Here is a 20,003-nt window from a genome sequence, read left to right as displayed (position 1 = left end):
ATCGAGGCACACTGGATCGGTTCTGTACCGCAAATTGTCAATTAATGGTATGGAGTTTTTGTTCTAGAATGTATATACAAGGTTCACACCTGCCACCCGCAGCCTGCCAATTCTCATCTCTTTAAGAGCCTATAATCCCCAAGCTCACGTCCAGCCTGACCAAGGCGACATATTAGTAGGTAATGTCCTCGGTTCGGAGGATGGTCGTCCTTCTCTTTGAAGGCTAGCTCCTCTTCTTCCATGTCTATTTTCCTCCGAATTTCCATCCCAATGTCGAAACGAACCAAATTCACCGGGGGTATCTCAAAATAAGTCAATGAGTGTCTCGAAGGTCCAAATGCCTGAGCCAAGAAGAAAACGAACGGATCCTCCAACTTTTGGCATCAAAAAGCTCCTCAATCCTGGCTGCTCCAAAGGCGACGGAGGTAGGAGCGCAGGAGAAGTGAAAGATAACCTTCTGATGGAAGATATCGGTAAGACAAAGGAAAATTGCTGCAACTGCAGGCATGCTTTCTTTCCAACCTCAGAAAGCCACCCCCACACCTGGACTTCTCAAGGGTCCACCTATTTCTTTGATCATGATCTCGTCGGCATCCTTGATGATCTCCGCGTAGCACGGCGGGACATCTGGAACACCGCTGACAATGGGTCTCAATGTCCCGCCTCCCTTGGAGACACTCTTCACGGTGCCACTTCGACCTTGCCATTCCCCGGCTGTCGTAGTGATGACACTTGTCGCGTCAGTCTGACTTTGGGTGCCATAGGAGAGAATGTCAGTGTCAATGGTGCTGGCGACGGTGGACTCTGTCATTGTCCGGTGATGTTGGCGTGGCCAGAGATTCAACGGTTTGGGTGGGGCTACTGCTGGAGCGGAGAGTTGGTAGAATTGAGTTCTCTTACGGCGGTGTTCTGCGAACGAGGACGATGTCGACGATGATTTGGTGGTGCTGATTGACGAAGAATGACTGCGGTGCGCGAGCCATTGAGAAATTCGCTTCTGCGTCTGATAGTTGGGATGGAAGTAGCCCGTAGGCGAGTTCATATCGGCTGGTTTGGAGAAGTTCCTGGCAGGTGCTGAAGGCACTATCGGAGGCGGAGCTGGAGCTTCGGGGGGCACACGGTCATGTTGCTCTGCTGGATTCTCGACGACCCGGGGGAAGTTGAGCACAGTATCCCCGATGGTGACAGAGGTCGTAGGAGGGCTAAACTCCTCTTGCATCGGGGTCAGGACGGCCACAGATGCTTCAGAGCGAACACCAGGAAAATGTATTTGTGGAGGTAGGCCGGGGAAAGACGACCACGACACAGGGTGGGAATGGAGAGCATCGTACTCCGAAGGCGGTCGAGACATCGATATGACAGTCGACGAGGTGTCGGGCCGTACATGGGACATGCGGCGCTGCTCAATCATCGAGGCGGGCTTTACAGGAGCAGGCAATAGAGAAACCTTGTGCGGAAGGAATTCCTCTGACTTTGTTCGCACCACTGCTCGAGGCGGAAGCTTGATATTGCCACCGTCAGTGAAACTCAGTCTATCAAAAGCTGGCAAGTCTGATAGTCGATTGTTAGGCATGTAGATGCTGAGCTCAAGCGGCCGAAACTCCTGTGCTGCTCGTCGGAGAGGAAGCTGTTGCGCCAAAGGTAATGGTGGCTGAGGACCAGAGATGATGGGTTTTGAGGCGTGTCTCCGTATTGACAAGCTCGATCTGAGGGAGGCTTTGCCTTGAGAAACCCATTGTGATAGCTGTGAAGGGAGCGGTGGTGTAGGAGTCGGAGGGAGCCCATCGAATAAGGTGAGCTTCATGGGCGGGACCAGGTGAGGTTGTTGATACATGATGCGCATTTCTCGCTCGACACCTATAGACCCGTCAATAAACCCCTTCTCTTCATCGCACCGAGAGCACCACGAACCAGATGGAAGTGGCTGTTTCTCCAACTCTTTCTCGTCGTTCCTCGCAAAGAAACAATCGAAGAACTCGAGATGGCATGTTGGCTCCAGCGAGTCCTCCGGCGCGACCTTCGACCTCATGTTGGCGATGATCAAGACGACGTCTCAACACACGGTGTTGCGAGGGGTCGTTTGCACGATTAGGCCTTGACAATTAACGGGGATGTTGACGATGCCAGCATCAATCACGAACAGAAACCAGGAACCAAGGTCGGAGACAGAGAAGGGGGGAAAACAAGGAAGGCGTGATGCTTCCAAAGCTGCAGCTGCAGCCCGACAAACTATCACTCTTCCTTGGAGAGAAAGAGGTCGAGAGGCCTGGCCAGCGGAAGAGGGATCTTTGAAGGACATGAAACGAAGCTTTCAATCATGGCATGCTGTGGGGGAACCGCAGTTCCCGCTAACACCAGCTCATTTTCTCTCCTTCTCTTGCTTTTTGCTCACCTCCTCGCATGTTGCAGCGGAGCCGTAGAGGGCCCTTCAATCACATTCCTTCGTGGGCGCTTGTCCACTGGTCCTCGTAGAGGGGAGGTGAAAAGGGGGCCTTGCGGCGAGATGAAGCTTGGTGTCGTGGCATTGGAACCGACTTGGTTGGATGAGAGGATGCCAGCAGAGAGGGTCAAGTCAGGTCAGCAATTATCCGAGAGGCTCCAGAGTTCACCAAGCGCCCAAGCCATGGCATAGCGCAGCGAGTGGTGATCAAGGTGTATGCGAGTTGCTATTCGCAGAAGTCGAGGTGTGAAGGAAGATGAGGCGGGCGGTTAGTTGGTTGATATACAGCCAATCGCAACGCGCAGCCAGCTTTCCAGGCAAAAGGACTCGAACTCGGCAGAACAAGACACAGGATGAAACAATCGCACCATGCCACCGTAGAACAGAGACAACAGTCTGGAGGCTGATGTGGCTTGGTTTCAGAAAGAGGTGAATGTGCGCCATGCTTTGTATTATCGGCTGCTCCGTCAACAGCCACGCGCGCCTTTTGGGCGTCCGTCGGTGCAATTTATACAGACAAGCCATACTTGTACACATACACACATACGTGGCTCACTCTCCGCCAGCAATCTGGAAAACTAACACTGCAAGGCTCCACGCGCAAAAACAAATGAACCCCGAAATCTCATCTCCATTCCAATCTCAGTACCTCTCCACTACTCGCTGTCTACCATCCATTGATCCGTCCATGGTGAGTCTCTCTCTGTCTTCGGCATCGACGTACCTCCTCTCTGGCTCCATCGGGCGGTATCTGGGTTGTTCTACAGGAACATATTCCGGTAGAACAGTTCGCCTGTCGTCCACAAAGATGCTACCTTCGCGACCGACAGGGCGCATACTCTGACCTCGTGTCGTGAGTTCCATCGGTAGAGGTTCTTCGTATCGTAATGCTGGTGGTGGCCGCACGCTTCCCATTCGAGTGGGCTCGCGGAACTCGGTCCGCTCATCAGCGTACACGGCTTGTCGTACCGGGCGATCCATCACCTGCACACTAGAGCTTCGTATTTGTGGAGCTGGCTCGAGGTATTCTCGAGGGATGGACCCGGGCACAGCTGAACTTCTAGGTGGCTCTGCGACACGATGGTATGAGGCCGGCGGCGGAGGCATTTCGGATGAATAAGCTCTGTCCGGCGCTGCCTCGACAAAGACTGAGCCTGCACGGGCTTGTCGGGGGTATTCTTCGTAACGGGGATCCACTTCAGGCCCTCGAACGGACATTGCTCGAGGTACAGCTGATGGGCGCTCCCGGATAGTCTCGAGGAATCTCCTGCCGTACTGGTCGATGACAATTCGTTCGACGGGAGGGGGCGGTGGCGGCATAGGCTCGACGGCGTAACGATGATAAGTACCATCGCGATCGTCGTAGACTTCGCGATAAACGGGAGCAGGTGTGCGCACCACCCTCACCTCCGGAGGAGGCTGGTCATACTCCACTGCAACCTCACGAAAGGGACGACCAGCTTCCACCAAGGCAGGACTTTCCACTCGGGCGTAAGACATGGCACGTGCGCGAGTAGGAGATTCATAGTATTGGTCGATGTATTCACGCGGCTGCTCTGCTCGCAGACTGTGCATACTTGCCACGCGGCGCAAGTCCTGGTCGTCTCTGGCTGGTCTCACGCTCGACCTGGACAACGGGCGAGGCTCACTCAATGGCATCAACTGTTCAACCCGGCGCGGAAGTGGTCGCGAGGGAGATTCCACATACCGTTCAGGAGCGGGCATGTAACGTCCTTCTTGGACCGGTTCCTCATCAATGACAATGGGCCGATCCGCTTTACTGGATCGGAATCTGCCAGAACCGAGGGGTTGGACATCGTGGAAAGGCGGCGGAGAAACGTCTTCTTCCTTGATAAGGGTGTCTGGAGACGTCCCACCGTTTCTTCGGGCTTTTCGGGCGTTGCGAGCCTCGCGAGCCTCAAGCTTCCTCCTTTTCTTGGGCGGCAATGCTTGGTTGTCATCAGGACTTGGGGGAGATCCTGGTCTGCCAATCCATTGTTTCCGGCGGGGACGTGCATTCTGTGATAGGGGAGAATCCTTAGTTATAGCCAGAGGCGAGACATGGGACGGTTGAGGGCAAATGGGAGAGGTGATATGGTTTCTTACTATCCGCATGTTGGCTTCCGAGGGCGAACCGGGCCTCCCCCCACCGTCTTCCAGTTCAGAGTACCTGCGCAGGGGACGACCGCGTGGATCTCTACTGTCCTGCATTTCCTGTGCTTGAGTGACCTTTGGTGTGGGATATTGCACCATAGCTTCTGGGGGCGAATACTCTCCTTCCTCTTCTTCGTCTTCAAGGTCCATGGCAGCGGTATCGATGGTCCCTGCAGGCTTTGAAGGTGGGACGGCAATGGGCGCCGAGGGCGCAGCTTCAGCAGAGATACCATCAGCAGCATCAGCGTACAACGGAGCACCCATGACGGCGCTGACAACACGTGGGCCCGAATGCTCGTCTGCCTGCTCTTCATCAGCGTCCTCGGCAGAGTCGCTAGGAGGTCTCTCCGGTGTCGAATCGGGGGCTTTGCTAGAATAGTAGGCATCTTCGTCGAACGAGTCGGTGGCATCGGCATCTTCCTTGGAAGACGGGGATTTGACGGCACCCGTCACTCTGGCAAAAATGGTTGGTAGGTCAAAGTCTGGTTTCGCCTCGGCGGGCGCAGGTTTCTTGCGAGCATCTGCTTTTCTATGTTCAAATTGTTCTCTCAATGCTCGCTCAAGTCGTTGTCGCTTCAGCTGTGTTTCGGCCCGAACTAGATCATCCGACTTTGTCAAAAGGACAGGGTCAAATTCAGAAACATTACTGGTAGGTTGATTGGCAGTCGCGGCGGGAACACCGTTTGGTTTTGTTTGAGCTTGGGTGATCTCATCTTCACGCTTGGCCTGAGCAGTAGTTCCCAGATGATTTGGAGACGCACTTGGAGGGAATGAAGGAGGTACATTCAACTGAGTCTGAGAAAGGGTCGATGGGGTCTGAGAAGCAGGTACTCGGAGGGCATGCGCTGGCACTGTCAATCTAGGATGACTTCCAGAAAATACCTCGTCGCGAATCCTCAGTATCTTCTCATATTCCAAGGCCTCATTGACGGGTTGCAGAGAGGTTGGCAGAACGCCATTCAGTAGAAGGCCAGTAGAGGCGGACATGCCTAAAGGGTGCGCTTCTGAGCTGCGCGTAGCTGAAAGATGGATTCTACCGGGACAGACACATAGCGAGGATCAAGGAGCGAAACTGAGGGAGAGGAGAGGATGCTGGCGAACAGGTCAACAAGGATAAAAGAACCCTCGGCGAGGAAGCAGGACCACCTCTCAAGAGGGTGATGAGATTGCGGAAGAAAAGGAGATGTTTTGGCACGTCTCTGTCCAGTTTTCGAAATCACCCAGCCATCGCCAAGCATTACATCACGTGCAATATCACATGACCGCGATTCTATTTTCCATCAATTTACCGCCACCAGCCGCTCCTGGAATCGACCATGTTGAGGAGTCATAGATTGCATCCACGTATATATCACGACTTCGGTGGCCGACTGTTACTCGTCCTTTTTGGAGCAACGCACTCATTCTTGGTTTCATAGAATCCCCTTTGTCTTGAATTCTCACCATAGCGCTCTATTGGCACCATAGATCTCCTTGCACCTACTGCCATGGGCTCAGTCCAACCCGAAACCGCCGACAAGCGGGCTATTTTCTTCTTCGATATCGACAACTGCCTGTATGCGAAGTCCAGGAAAGTCCACGACCACATGGCACTCCTAATCAACAAATACTTTGTGACCCATCTCGACATGTCGGCCGAGGAGGCGACATACTTACACCACAAGTACTATAAGGACTACGGCTTAGCTATCGAGGGTCTGTCGCGCTTCCATAAAATCGATCCGCTAGATTTCAATCGAGAAGTCGATGATGCACTACCCCTGGACGAGCTTCTGTCACCGCATCCCGAAACGAGAGCGATGCTGGAGTCATTCGACAAATCAAAAGTCAAATTATGGCTGTTTACGAATGCGCACATTACCCACGGCATGCGTGTCGTCAAGCTATTGGGCATCGACGATCTCTTCGAAGGAATCACATACTGCGATTATTCTCAGACGCCACTCGTTCCAAAGCCACTCCCGGAGATGTTCACCAAGGCAGAGCGGGAAGCTGGCGCGTCCTCGGAGACGCCCATCTACTACGTGGACGACTCTTATCTAAACTGCCGAGCAGCATACACACGTGGATGGACAAATACAGTTCATCTTGTCGAGCCGGGCGTGCCCGACCCACCGGAAAAGGCGAGCAAACATCAAATCAGCGATCTTTCACAACTTCTGGATCTATTTCCTGAACTTCTGAAAGCGAGTAATGGTTCGGTATGAGGAGATTGGGTACTAGAATATGGTACACTTTTAAAATACGAAATGTTATTCTCCCTTCTCAAGGTTTTTCTCGGGAGGCTCATGCTAAAAACAGGAAGGTGCTTGAACGCTAGACAGATATGAGGGGAATTTCCTCCAAAAAGCCATGATGGTCGTCAAATCATGATGTCAAACAAAAGAAAAGACAAAAGCTTTTGCTACTCATGCAACGGGCAGCAATCGCCGTCTTCCGGACAGATCACTGGGACAGAATTTCCAAGCACCAGCATACTTCTTCGCATGCCAATTCCTGATCACAGCCTCGATGACCCAAGGTACGTTGGGGAAGCCACACTTCTCTCCGTCGATAGTGAAGGATTTATCCTGGCACCCTAGTGTCCAGGGGGCGTCGGTGTACAGGCTGTTGTCCTTGGTGGCCATATGCTCCGCGTGCTTCCAGATCTTTATCAACTCCTTGCCATCCAAAGTATGAAGATTTGCGAGGGTAGGGATCTCATCGTGCAGATGCTGGATAAGATTGGGCGCAAAGGACTCGATGATGTGACGAAGTGTGGCTCCATTGTACTCGGCTGGCTTGGTGATGAAGACATATTTTTGAAAGATGGTGAGTCCCTCGGCAAATGAGTCGTGGCCTTTGGTGTTCTCTTCCATTGCACCGGGTTGTCCCAGCAACTTTTCAATAGCCGGGAACATATAATCGTCCTCGACATGATGATGGTGGTTCAAGGTGTTGAAGAGCATTTGGTTGAAGAGAAGGAAGTCAGCGGCTTCCTGTGTGTCAGGCTGGACCAGCACTGCCTGGTTCCATGAAGCATTCAGGGCACGGATGATGGTGTTGTGGATCTGGGCCATTTGACGGGCACACCAGAAGGCTGGGTGATCCTTTGGCACGGAAGCAGGAATGTTCTCCAGGTGGATGGTGGCGATCAAAGGATAATGGTCGTCAACGTAACGAGGCACTTGCATGCCGAGCTTCGACAAAACACTGGTCGACGTTGAGGTTTGTGACCCCGCGGAAGACGAGGCTGTGCGATTTGATCGGACGGAGTTGGAAGAGCGAAGAGATGAAGCCGACGACTTTTCCATCTTGGAGACATAAAGTTGTCGCTCAGCCTCTGATAGATAGAGAAGATGAGAATATCTTTTCTGAGTAGGCGACTTTGACCGGGACCGAGTCGGCGAAGAGGCGGTTCGGGGAGTAGGCTCCCTTATGATGGGAACAGTCTGCATAGTGTCGTATTGGAATGTTAGCTGTCTTGGTGCCAAAGTTCTCTGCAGATATTTTGTCCAGGCTTGCAGAACCTTTGGTATTGATATCAGAGGACAGTTAGTTAAATTGTGGGAAGTCGTATGATCAGGCTAGGGAATCCATCTCTTTATGTATCCCGCACCCGTCCGGAATCCATGTCCATGACTCTTCTGCGTATGTGCAGTCTGAACCCCATGTCCATGCAGCAACCGGAGACTAGGATCTTGGAGACTACTCGTTCTGGAAAGTTAGCACGGCTACATCGCGGTAAGAACCAATGTAAGCGACCAAGGGATCTCGAACCACGCCAGCAGAGCATGCGAGGAAGGGCCAGAAAACGCCAGGCAGGCTGTGTCTGGTCATGGTGGAACCACTCCAGCCAGGTTGAGAAGGTTCAAGGCCCATTTCTCCTTGCCGTAATGGATGGTTGCAAAAGGACAAGCCTTGCAGCGACGTGGCCGGGAAGTTTGTTGGCTGACTGGGCCAGCTGATGTCGTGATTGAAAGTTCAGTACCCCTTGCATCTCGCATTGGGTTTGGCGCCAGGTACGGTTGCAAGGGCAACTTTCGAATACGGGTTTCGACACGAGAAGGAGACCCAAGAACGTCCAGGCCGCGTCGCTAGTCGGTCCAGGGCACCACGTGCGTTGCCGGGCGTCCCTTTTTTCAATTGCAGTGCTGAGTCTTGCAATCAGAGAGATCACAGGGGTGCTCCAGTCGAAATTGATTGTTTGTCAAGTAGTTCCCCGAAGTTGTACGTCAAGGGCTCATGCCTTGTCTGGCAATCACCTACGTACCTGGCTCGCCGCGGGCATCCCAACAGGGCGGTCGGCGATTAGTCTTCGGCTGCGCGTTTAGATCGTCCAAATTTGAAGCCACATTGGCAATTTGGCGTGATCATGAGACTCCAATGGAGGGGAAAGGCAGGCTGATCAGGCACACCTCGACTAATTCTACCCAAGTAGGTAAGGTGCGTACAAAATTTGGCGAACGGAGGTCTTGGTCATTGTTCTTCGCAGTGTTCGGTGTATGATCGGGCCATCCGAGATGCAGAACGGGGTTGTATCGACCACCGGGGGTGACATTCTGGCTGCGCATGGCAAAGATTCTGCATGAGTGAACCACGTCTCTTCTCTTGCTTTGGGGGAGGACGCCGCAATTCCTCCAGGCTGGAGAAAGTGACGAGCAGTTCTCCTCCCTTCCGGCCAGGCCGAATATGCCCTGGCAAACCTTGCTGGGCGGGGGTGTGTGTTGAGGTGGACACTGCTGAGCGGCCACAAGCCTGGTGGCTTCAAGTCGGATGACTTATCGGATGGCTGGCTGAGTTTGGGTTACACAATTGTGCTCCTGAATCAACGAACTCGCACCTGCGGCTGGATCTAGATTTCCACTCTCTTGTCTGGTCCAAGTCTGCCACATGTCGCTTCTAGCCGCGAGGTCTTTGGGAGGTTCGTATCTCTTTGGATGTACGGAGGCTCGATTCGTACGTAGGCATGTCTGATGGTTAAAGGGTGAAACACAAAGAACGACGTTTGGCACTATGTTTGGTAAGCTGACGAAATGACTACCTTGGTTCCAACTGTAAATGAGTTTGATCGCTCAAAGTGGACCATGCGGTCGCGTACCTTGCAGAGCCCGATGCCTTCAGGCTGGTTTTGTTCGAGGAACAGGGAAGGCACCAAAGGCAAATTCCGGGGGTGGGATCAGGCACCCGCTGCACTGGAGCTTAGGGCTGGTGGGCTGGTGACCGCCCGGGCTTAGGGCTTGTTGGTGACTATCGCAGTCTCAGACTGACCGCCCAAGCGGGTGCCCGCCACTCATCCACCGCCTGCAAGCACTTTGATCGACCAGCGAGCTCATTCCTTCCCGACGGCAACGGCAGGGACCGTTCTTCGAGATCAGCGTCGATTGTCATCGTCATTAGTATCATCCATTATCTGTCAGCATGGCCATCTCACTCAGATCAAATCCATCGTCTCCGTCATCAATCAAAGATAACCGTACCGTGTTCTGTGCCGACTGGAGAGCCCTGCCTACGCCGAGCGAGCCATCGACCTTCATCTTCTACCGATGCGTATCCTAAGGGGTTGGGCTCCCCGCTGGGACTAGCCGCCCCTACCAGGGGAAGCGATGGTATCCTGACGAGCTTGAGGGTTGAACGAACTTCCAAGCCGTCTGAACACATTCTGGCCACTAGTACTGCTCCGTCCTGCGTCAGTACCAGGTGCTGCTTTGCCCTTCCCCGCGGAAGTGGGCTTTCATCAATAGCTGTTTCTTCTGAGCCCCCGCAAAAACAGCCTTGGGACTTTCCGTCACCTCTGCCCTCAGCTGACCCATCCTGTACCATCGAGCCGTCTCCTGAAGCAACAATGACATCGCCTGACGCCGAGAACAACTAATTCTAGATCAATGGAAAGACGCTTCCACGCAGGGGCTCCACGACCATGCTGGCGCACCCAATCTGGGTCGAAACGAGCCACACAACCGTATCCGGCTGTGAGTTTCTCGCATTGCCGCTTCAATGCTGAAAAGGGAGGAGAAGCAGTTCTAGAACAAAGTATACCAAATCCTAAGTCCCAATGCAGCCGATCTCGACGCTTCATGGTTACCCGGAAAGCATATACAGAACTCAACAGCAATGTGTGGCCGCGGCCAAGGACATCTGTCTCAAATTCCAATAACACTGACCCATTGATCTTCGTGATCTTCATATTCTCTTCCAAGGTTGTCACCCTCCTTCGCAAGTCGCGTGGTTACTAACACTGCCCAGGCCATGCACAACTCGATTGGATGTTTTGCGAGAGAATCATCTCGATCAGGCAGGCATTGCCTGACATTCTCGTATTCCAGTTTTGCCCCCGATACCCCTGATAAGTTGGGAAGGCAAGCCAGTCTCGCATCCTTCACGTGCCCAATTTTAGCATCGCCAGCCGAACCGAGCAAGTTCAGCAGATTGGAGAGCTGGTGACTGCTCAGATAATTACTACTTGGATTCTGCAGCCCTATTCGAGGTAGGATCAATGTCTAAGAGGCAATCGAGCCAACATTGTCTGATCAGCCTATCCTCGCCGACAAAAGCAGACTCTTCCGCTGCTCACCAAGCAGCATTATCCGTCTCTCTTGATAGGCAGCCTACTTATCTGACTTTTCTGAAAGTTGCGCTACTCTTTCTTGCAGCATGTCGACATCTGGAAATGCCACCCTTAATGTGATGAGGTCCACCCCTCCATGAACCAAAAGATTTCTTCAAGCAGACGTTCTCTAACGGGCCACATGGAGAACACGCGCTGTTGCCGGGACAGGCCAGGCGATTCGATGCTCACCCTGAGAGTTAAGTTCGACAAATCTTCACCTCTTTGAGCAGCCTCCTGCATGAGCAGGTAGAACGCGTGTTTTCCCTGATCCACCTCTCCTGATATCCTCCCTCGCATTGCCGTCCCATGTGCAGGCGTTCCCGTTGAGCAGAGAGTCCAGAGCTTGACTGTCCAGTCATCTTACAAAAAGGGAGTACCGAGACTTGACGCTCGGAAGTCCCAGCACGTTCTCGGGTCCCTATTATTGACGGGCCAGGCACATTACGATTCTCTCTGCGTTGTGCGGGAGCTCTAACGGGGCAGGGGCTCAGGGTTAGTCGTTTGGGCCCAGACTACAGCTTCACAGTTGTTCCTTTGCTGTCCACATCTCCCACGAGATCCCCGTGAGCTTGCTTCGAGAAGTTTACGAACAAGGAGGTTCCAAAACAAGATCGTCTCACGCGTGTCCTCCGTGGTTCCCCAATCATTGCAACGGTATCGAAAATTGAAGTATTTTGGCACCCAAACCATCGGCGTTCCTGGTGCATTTCACACCAGATGTTTACTTCTCAGGTGATCTTTGGTCTCAAGCTAGACCGCTGCATGGACAATGCAGATAGGTTATCCAGCCGTTTCTTCTCTGCCGGAATCTCTGCCTAGACAGAACCTTGACCAGGGACACGAGTTGCCATTTCGTTAATAAGGGAATCTCCCTTCCAAGGGCTGCGTGACCATGTGCGCCGTCAAAACAGAGCGCTTCTGCTACTCAGCATTTTGATCGAGCATGATATTGCCGGATGCTAGGCTGCAAAGCTGATGCATCGCTAAAAATACCTATGGGCTTTCTTAGTTCTCTTGGGGAGACGAAGGAGTTCGTGTCGGCGGACGAGAATGTTCAAGCCCACGGCGCCTTTTCGAAAGGTGAGATACTTGACCCGCCCCTCGATTTTCGCGCTCGTCTGTCCATCGCTTCCTCTTCACCGCTCGCCGATGCATAGTCTCCATGTCCTATCTTCTGATCCTTACTTTGGCTCCTCCAAACCGCCACAAGTAGATCTAGCTGAGAGTTTTAGACCCGAAGTAAGGAAACATGTGCCCGTGCTGCTACGAGACATGGTGTCTTTGCTGGGACACGAGGTTGCCATGGCCTCTACCCTACACGGCGGTCGAATAGAGTCAGGTGCACAGCACGATGGGGAGACGGATGCGGTGGCGTTGAAAAGATTGAGATTCGCATAGGACTCCTGGCAGGCCTGGACTTGAAGATCGATGGACAGAGGAGGCTTCTGGGTTGAGCAGACAGTCCATGTCTTGATGATAAAAGCACTACACTAGGGCAGGGATATCAAAGACTGGACGGAAGTTGCTCAACAACGGAGCGCGAATGGATGAGTGAAATGACGAGCCTGGAGATTGAAGTCAGGGTACGCAAAAGGCTACTGAGTAAGTGTTATTCCATCCTTCCGACCCGGTTAAGTTCATTGATAGTAGCTTCTTGCCCTTCTTGTATTCCCAAATATCGTACCCGTTTGGTTGGACTCGGTGTATCAAAGGAAGATGGTGCGGCAGCTGGAAGCAGAGCCCTGCTGCTATCCAATCTTCCCACTGCTCGTTAAAAGCTTGCTTTGAACTCAGCATCCTCGACCACAAAGTCGTTGTTGTCGCAGCCTTCAGCTTCCCTCTTCGGCCCCTCTGCTGTGTCTAGGGTAATCTCATGTCCACAAATGCCAGCTGTGGTTTCTCTTTCCCTACCCATGGTCGACCGCGAAGCCTGGAGGAGCCACGCTTTCCAGCATCTCAACTCTGATCATAGCATCCGGCCACACTACCCCTTCCGGGGCTTGATACTTGTCGTGTGCATTCAAATGTCGGAGATCGCTTATTAAAAGCCTTGCCCATGGTCTTTACCTGAAGTCTGCCCCGACAACATTCCCATTCGTTGATAAGTATCTGGTCCTTGGGGATTATATGGCAAAGGCACCGTTGCCAATGGAGCTTGGCCAAGGAGAGAAAGCCAACGTCAAATGTGTCAAATGTAGCCACTGCCAGTAGGATCGGCCTGCTTCAGCAAGACAGGCTTTCGAGGCGAAGAGGATATTGAGACCGAGAGCACGGTCTCGTAAGACGGGATTTTCCACTGCCTTGCCGGTTCTGCTTTGCATCACAAGAGTTCCCCCCTTCCAAACCAGGCGTCATAATGTGTGGGCTCAGTGTCTCGTCTTCTTTGCTTCTGAGCACGACAGCTTGCCCATGGAACAATGCTTGACAGACGTACAGGCGAATTTCGGGCGGCAGATCGAAAGGCATTTCCGAGGACGGTCGGTGGCGGTTCCAGGGACCTCAGTGGAGGATGTAGCACTGGAGGACATCATTGTTGGTGAAGCAATGGTACTTGGATTTGTCGAGAGCGCAGCTGACAGCGATGGAGAAGGGGTTGGCAAATGAGCACGGGCTGAAAGATTCGTGAGATGACCGGCTCCACGAGGAGCTTTTGTAGGCAGGGCCCCGAAGTCCAGTCGCGTTCAAGGGCAACGGCCACCAGGCAAGTAATGAAATGTGACGGCGGATGCTAAAGTGAAGGCAATGCTATGCTGCGTTTCGTCCACGCACAAAGCAGTCGAAGGAGGCCAAGTGACAACCCGCAACACGTGCGCTGTCTTGTCCGCTGTGCCATCCTTGTGTTCATTGTTCGGGGGATAATCGTTAGACTGGTGTGGACCTTTTGCTCGAGTGACTGCGCGAGTTCAGTAGACGAGGTGTTGCAGTGAAGTGTGATGTTGGCTGCTCCATCCACACAATCATTCTCGCATCTTCACTGTTCTTCTATTACCGCCACATCTTCTCTCACGTCGAGCCGTGGCTTGCTGAGGACTCCTCTCGAGGCTCCTTCCACACAGCGACGTGGACATTCCCTTCTCTCTCTCGAGCTCTGTGGCACGGAAGAAAGAGGCAATATCATTCTGTCGGCTCTGCATCGTCCAGCACAAGGTTCGCATACGACTAGTATATGCCTTGGTTGTGCCGCAAGGTCCCCCAATGTTGACTGATCAGATACTCGAACATTCCTTCCTCGTCCTCGAAGCGAGCAGGTTTGACCGGAGCAGGTTCGTCTGCTTGGATTTCGAGCACAGTGCCCCCTTCAAGCACTCCCTCGATCCGCACTCTCCATGAGTCCAGGTCAACCACGAATATCTATGGCGCAAGAGTCAGTACTGGTGGATTTGGCATCTGGAAACGAAAAAGAAGGATCTCTCTTACCGAGTGAATAGTCTCAGCGTTGTCGGCGAGCCACAACCTCCCCTCCAGCATGACCCTTCTCTCCCGACCTCTACACTGCAACATCTCCTTTATATATACGTGGTCGAAACGATATCCCATCAACAATGTCTTGATTGGATCAACCTTGACCTTCTCGATGAACTTCTGCGTCAATTTGGGCCCATCAAAGACGCTGTTGTCCGCGGGACCGGTTTTCCTCAGCTTTCGAATCGTCACTGTCTGCACCTCTCCCATCTTATCAAAGACCTGATGCAGCCAATCCGTGCTGAAGCAATGGGTCTCCAGAATCACCACATGACGCATCGTCTCGTAGGCCTTTGGAGACACCAACTGTGGAGGGTCTCCTGGAAGCCCTGTGAAGTCGAAAGTGCCCATTGGCAGAAGATATGGCGTGACCTCTCCATTCCACCGTCTGCATACTGCTAGGCACGCAAATGAGGGAGAAGGGCTTTGGCTGGGCTCGTCCGTCTCGGTTGACAAGATGGGCGGTTGCACAGGCTTGAAGACGAGGGTTCCAAAGGCGTACTCGTAAACCCTGTTACGGATCTCTGGGGGGAGTTGAAACCATGACACCATCTTGATGCTCTTCAGAGTATTTCTGGGAAGGCTTGTGAACCTCATACACTTGTTGTCGAGGATCAATGGGCTTGATCAACCAGGACGGCCTGCAAGCACAGCAAATTCAATTACAAGATGGATACCCTGTCGATGAGGCATTACCAACGCCTGTTGCTGCGGGAGAGCAAAGGCAGAACGTTGTCCTAAGTAACGTCAATGGGCTGACATTGCAACATCGTGATGGCACGGGAAAAACCCTCCACAATCCTCTGCACCCGCCTGGATCACAGCATCAATTTCAGGTTTGGAATGGACTTCCTCGAACTCAGTGGGGTCAGAGTGGGACGAACGTTGGCCATCGGTCGACCAGCAGGATCAGCCACAGCCTCATCTCCAAGGGACAGCGGACGAGGCAGCCCAAATACGAGATGGTCGGTGAGACGCTGAGGACCAGGTATGCAGAGGAGTAAGATTACTCGTCGTGTAACGATCTTGGCAGAGCGGAAAGGAACAAGCAGGATGACCAACTAGGGCTTATCGAATACAACGCCCAGCTTCCTCGACGCAAGGAGCGACCAGCGACTCTGACGGTCTTGTCGCCATCGGCTGACTGTGAAACAGAGCGCGCGGAATCATCTGGATGAGCGGAGGCGCACATACTATATGGCTGTTCTAAGGTGAAGGCGAAGAAGAAGCGGAAAGCAGCGGAGGACTGAAATGTTGCGGAAAGCCATGCGTGAGGCGGAAAGGCAGGATCGGGCTGCTAAGGGTGAGTAAAGCAACATGGCTGCCAGCTCATCCTTATTCTCTCCTATGATGAGGATGATGCTCGCCGAAATATAACGACAGGCCAACGACAAGGAAAGGGTGCTCTTCGGCGTGGCGGAGGCGAACCCGTCCTGGCACCGTGGAAAGTCGAGTTCGCATCAGAACTTGGGTACCATCTACAAGGACCAGTCGAGCTCAAGTACATATGGTGCCCTGCTGGAATCCTTGTTTGTCGGCCGACCCTGCTCAGGATGCCTGATGCGTCGTTTGCTCCAGCAAGGTTCTACGCTCCTGAGGGCGCTCGATACGCCAGCAAAACGCTCCCTCTCTACCTCGTGAAGACCGCGCGCCGGCCCTGTCGCCAGTTCCTCGTACAAGAGGAGTCGTTTCTTATTTACGTGTAACCGGGAAGGATCCTGTCAGGCGAGCAGGCCGCCCAGCTAGCAAGTTGTCACTCTCTCACTCTCACAATGTGTGCGTGTGTTTGTGCATTGATTCCAAATCGCTCGTGTATACGAGGGTAATCAATCCGTCGACTACGAGGCAATTACACACATCAGCAAACCTGACCAATTGACGAATTGACCAACTGACCAACCACTCGCGCATCGAGGAAATTGATGGGTGGTCCGTGGACACGGCGTCGTATCCGCTTACCGCGTGCTGTTGCTGCTGCTGATGATCCTGTCGAGCGAAGCGAAAACAGTATATTATGTATTCTTGGATTACTTGTCCTTACACACGACACGCGGTGAACGCCCTGCGACGGGGTATGTATCTCCTGTCGAGGGGCGCAGGGCGAGAGGTATAACCCATCCTTTTCCAGGTCCTGGTGAATGCCTCCGTCTCGATTTGAGCACGGTGCATTCAAGAGCAGCGGGAGAAGAATCTGTAGTACTGGCAACCTCAAGGGCTCACTACCTACCCAGGCTGGCTCAGGAGCCACCTCGAGCCATCTGAATCTACTCCAGAGTAGCCCGTGCCGAGTATGTTTGTAGACCGGGAGAGGGATTTCCAATACATACACCTTCTAGGACAACCTCCTCCAGTCCTCCGTCCATTTCACCCCAAGCCCTTGTGCGTTTCATTCGAGTCTCTCACTTACACACTCTCGCTCTGTTGCGGTGTGTATGTCCATTCCCGCCCGTAAGGCACGCTCAAGCCTGAATGTGACTGCCCAAGGGACTAGATTTCCACACTTGTAATACAATCCCAGGCCAATTGTTCACCAGACCGACCTTGCTTGAACGGGCCTGCCCGGTCGACTCCAGCGCGTGCTCTTGTCTTGGATGTGTAACGTGCGCGAAAGTCTTCCGTTCGGCCTCCTCTAGTTCTTGGATCGCTTTGCTGTGAAACTACCGTCTGTCTGAGTGAGGTCGGCGGCCAGGTCGAGAGCAAGGGGTTTCAGCAGCGGCCAGCTTGGGGGACCTGGTTCGCTTTCCACGTGGCATGCATACAAACAATGCCAGGGCCTTGAATTGAGGTTGAAAAGGTGAAAAGGTGAAAAGGCCCAGTGGTGCTTCCCAACTGGCTGACCTGATGACACAAGTATGCGGGAGAGTGGGCTCGGAATCCCAATTGCACTGGCTGGCTGGCTGGCGAGCAGGTTGGATTTGATACCGGGACCAACGACGCTGGCCCCTCTCAAACCTCCAACTCCTTGAGCCGCGCTTCCCACGCGTCGACCCCTCGCAACAACGTCTCCAGCTCCTCCTTCTCGTCTTCCAGCTTGATCCGCCTCTCCGCGTCCAACGGACAAAACACGTATCCGCCCTGCCCGTCAAATTGCAGGATCATGCTGTGGTACTTCCACAAACTCCGCCGATGACTCACGGTCATCAATGTCGTGCCGAGGCCTTTGGCCGTCTCGTACATCTTCCTCTCCATTTCCAGAGTCACGGAGCTGGTACATTCGTCCAGGATGGCGTATTTGGGCTTGTGGTAGAAGAGGCGAGCCATGGCGATCCGCTGTTGCAGCCCCCCGGAGAAGACGTCGCGCCATTCTTCCACGGCGTCCCACCCGTTGGGTCTATTGATAATGGCTTCAATCTCCAAAATTGAGAGGATCTGCTTGAGTTGCTCCTCGGAGCCATTCTTGGCCCGGAATTCTCGCAGGGTGTCCGGATAGATGATTTGGTCTCTCAGAGTGCCTCGACTTAGGTACGGTCGTTGAGGAATGTAGAATATATCTTCGAACCTGGGTTTCTTTACAGACCCGCCATAGACGGGCCAAAGACCACCGAGGATCCTAAAAAGCGACGATTTCCCGCATCCATTCGGCCCAACAATCAATAGGTGATCGCCAGGTTTGATTGCAAAGGTCAACTTCTTCACTAGAACATCGCCGTTGGGGCTCACGATGGGCACGTCCGTAAATTCGATGTTTTCGCTTTCTTCAATTGTCCCGCGCCCTCTCAGTACCGCGGCGTTCTCTTCCGTCGACGCTGAGCTGACCAGTTTCTTCTCGAATCGTCCAGCCGAGACTTCGTCCATGACGTCTAGCAAGCCGGCAACGCGAGATGTGTAGCCTGCGAGTTCGGTGATTTCCTTGTAGGAGAACATGATGCGGCCGAAGGCGTCCGAACTGCTCAGGAGCATGCGCCGATTTGTGACAAAGGATTCGGTGTGGTCGCCTCGGGATTCTCCCGGAGTGAGATTTTGTCCAGGGATTTTGAAGAAGACAGGCAGCGAGCACAGAAGGAGGCCAAGGGCTCCCCAGAAGTATTTGATCACAAAGTCTTCCATGAAGCCGTGATAGAACCGCCGCCTCAATATGCGATTGACATGTTTGATCAATGTGAAATAGCCCTTGTCCAGACCGTCCTTTTCAGCCTCGTGGCCGGCGTATAATGCGATCTCTTCACTGTAATCTATCAACCTCGTATGCTGGAAACGGAATTCCCCCTCTAGTCGGGCTTCGTCGGCGACGTATTTTCCGAACGGAGGTGTCAAAGCGCGCATAACATTGGCGGATATCTGTACAAGCAGAGCCATAGCGAAGAGACCCTCGCCACCAACGGACTTTGAGAGAGAGTAATTGTATATCACCATGTCGAGGATGGGTTTTGCAAGGTTCGAGTAGAGTTCGGCGAGCGAGTTGGAGAAGCGAGAGACATCAACGGTGATGAGTTGGTCGGCGTTCTTTATTCGATCGTCTAGCGCTGAGAGTGTGTAAAAGGTCATGTTATTGAGATACTTTTCGTGGATGTATTGTGTTAACCTCGTCCGGTAGGCCAGAGCAAGGCGCGTCTGATGGTACTGCAGCATCGAATTCGTAAAGGTTGCGGGCACGGCCACCAGCATCCACCACACGAGACCCAAGACGAACTCTCGTCCTTTGCCCCGGACGAGTGCCGACACGACTTTGCCATCGAGCTCGGCAACGTAGAGAGAGAGGAGGGTGCGGATGACGAGAAAGACGCTGTGGGAGACGATGAGTCGCAGCTCTTTGCTTCTCCAACCCGGGATCACAATTTTGAGGAGCCGCAGGAGATTGCGAAAGAACTCTCTGTTGATCTCGACTCTTTTCTTTCTGTGTTCCTCCTGTTGTTTCTCGTCCTTCGCGTCTGCATCCTCCGTTGCCTGCTGCGAGTGCCGAGCGCGCTCTCGCTGAATCTCGGCTTGCCTCCTCGCTGCGGCCTTTTGCTCTGAGATGGCATTGTGGATTCGATGGATCAGTGCAACGACCAAGGTAATGTAGATGGTGCGAGAGATGTTCGTGCGGTTTTTGAGGTAAAGAGAGGTCAACTGCGAGATGATCTGCTTGACGCTCCGGCCTGGGGGGAGCAGCTTGGACTGGACCGCCATTGTGCCAGCGGTGGGCGAGTTTGGCGAGGGTGAGATGGAATGAGAGTGGTAAGAAGGACCAAAGGGGCTCTATCACAACATCATCATGACCACGATTGCGATGTCTGGAGTTGACATTCCGGTCTAGTTTTTGTTCACATGCTCCATGTAATAAGTTCAGAACGCGGCGAGGCGGGAAGCGTCCGGTGTTTGCTGTTCGTTTCGTTCATTCGAGGGGAGCCAAAAGCCTCGGTCGATGTGTGCATGTGC

The 20,003-nt window shown here is 53.2% G+C and overlaps 5 protein-coding genes across 6 annotated transcripts; 1 reads left to right on the top strand and 4 right to left on the bottom strand.

Annotated features, from left to right (window-relative positions):
* Positions 1–11: 11 nt before the first annotated feature.
* PV07_09094 (uncharacterized protein) lies at positions 12–2,663 on the bottom strand. Its single transcript, XM_016396321.1, has 2 exons — positions 1,912–2,663; positions 12–1,857 (listed from the first exon to the last, which is right to left on the bottom strand). The coding sequence occupies exons 1-2, from the start codon at positions 2,027–2,029 to the stop codon at positions 524–526; spliced, it is 1,452 nt and encodes a 483-aa protein (XP_016246177.1). The 5' UTR covers positions 2,030–2,663; the 3' UTR covers positions 12–523.
* Positions 2,664–2,866: 203 nt separating this feature from the next.
* PV07_09093 lies at positions 2,867–5,761 on the bottom strand. 2 transcript variants are annotated; one of them, XM_016396320.1, is made up of 2 exons: positions 4,547–5,761; positions 2,867–4,459 (listed from the first exon to the last, which is right to left on the bottom strand). In XM_016396320.1, the coding sequence occupies exons 1-2, from the start codon at positions 5,579–5,581 to the stop codon at positions 3,083–3,085; spliced, it is 2,412 nt and encodes an 803-aa protein (XP_016246176.1). In that variant the 5' UTR covers positions 5,582–5,761; the 3' UTR covers positions 2,867–3,082. The 2 variants fall into 2 exon arrangements, with proteins under 2 accessions (XP_016246176.1, XP_016246175.1); XM_016396319.1 differs by having other exon boundaries at positions 2,867–5,761.
* A 159-nt stretch (positions 5,762–5,920) lies between these two features.
* On the top strand, positions 5,921–8,169 carry PV07_09092 (pyrimidine 5'-nucleotidase). The gene is made up of 2 exons (XM_016396318.1): positions 5,921–6,845; positions 6,900–8,169. Exon 1 carries the CDS (start codon positions 6,082–6,084, stop codon positions 6,799–6,801), a length of 720 nt encoding a protein of 239 aa, XP_016246174.1. The 5' UTR covers positions 5,921–6,081; the 3' UTR covers positions 6,802–6,845; positions 6,900–8,169.
* Positions 6,783–8,421, bottom strand: PV07_09091 (uncharacterized protein). Its single transcript, XM_016396317.1, has one exon. It carries the CDS (start codon positions 8,029–8,031, stop codon positions 7,003–7,005), a length of 1,029 nt encoding a protein of 342 aa, XP_016246173.1. The 5' UTR covers positions 8,032–8,421; the 3' UTR covers positions 6,783–7,002.
* An 8,240-nt stretch (positions 8,422–16,661) lies between these two features.
* Positions 16,662–19,957, bottom strand: PV07_09090 (uncharacterized protein). The gene has a single exon (XM_016396316.1). The coding sequence runs from the start codon at positions 19,752–19,754 to the stop codon at positions 17,592–17,594; it is 2,163 nt and encodes a 720-aa protein (XP_016246172.1). The 5' UTR covers positions 19,755–19,957; the 3' UTR covers positions 16,662–17,591.
* Between the last annotated feature and the right edge of the window lie 46 nt (positions 19,958–20,003).

Source organism: Cladophialophora immunda, assembly GCF_000835495.1.
Source record: "Cladophialophora immunda strain CBS 83496 unplaced genomic scaffold supercont1.5, whole genome shotgun sequence".
Lineage (NCBI taxonomy): Eukaryota > Fungi > Ascomycota > Eurotiomycetes > Chaetothyriales > Herpotrichiellaceae > Cladophialophora > Cladophialophora immunda.
The sequence above is the reverse complement of the archived record's forward strand: the minus strand, read 5'-3'. Positions and strand labels throughout refer to the sequence as shown.

Excerpts from the sequence above, each read along its gene's own strand:
- PV07_09094 (XM_016396321.1), bottom strand. The coding sequence starts at position 2,029 with ATGAGGTCGAAGGTCGCGCCGGAGGACTCGCTGGAGCCAACATGCCAT. Across the intron at positions 1,858-1,911 it reads GAAACAGCCACTTCCATCTG|GTGTCGAGCGAGAAATGCGC; the intron begins GTTCGTGGTGCT and ends ACGGGTCTATAG.
- PV07_09093 (XM_016396319.1), bottom strand. The coding sequence starts at position 5,581 with ATGTCCGCCTCTACTGGCCTTCTACTGAATGGCGTTCTGCCAACCTCT.
- PV07_09092 (XM_016396318.1), top strand. The coding sequence starts at position 6,082 with ATGGGCTCAGTCCAACCCGAAACCGCCGACAAGCGGGCTATTTTCTTC.
- PV07_09091 (XM_016396317.1), bottom strand. The coding sequence starts at position 8,031 with ATGCAGACTGTTCCCATCATAAGGGAGCCTACTCCCCGAACCGCCTCT.
- PV07_09090 (XM_016396316.1), bottom strand. The coding sequence starts at position 19,754 with ATGGCGGTCCAGTCCAAGCTGCTCCCCCCAGGCCGGAGCGTCAAGCAG.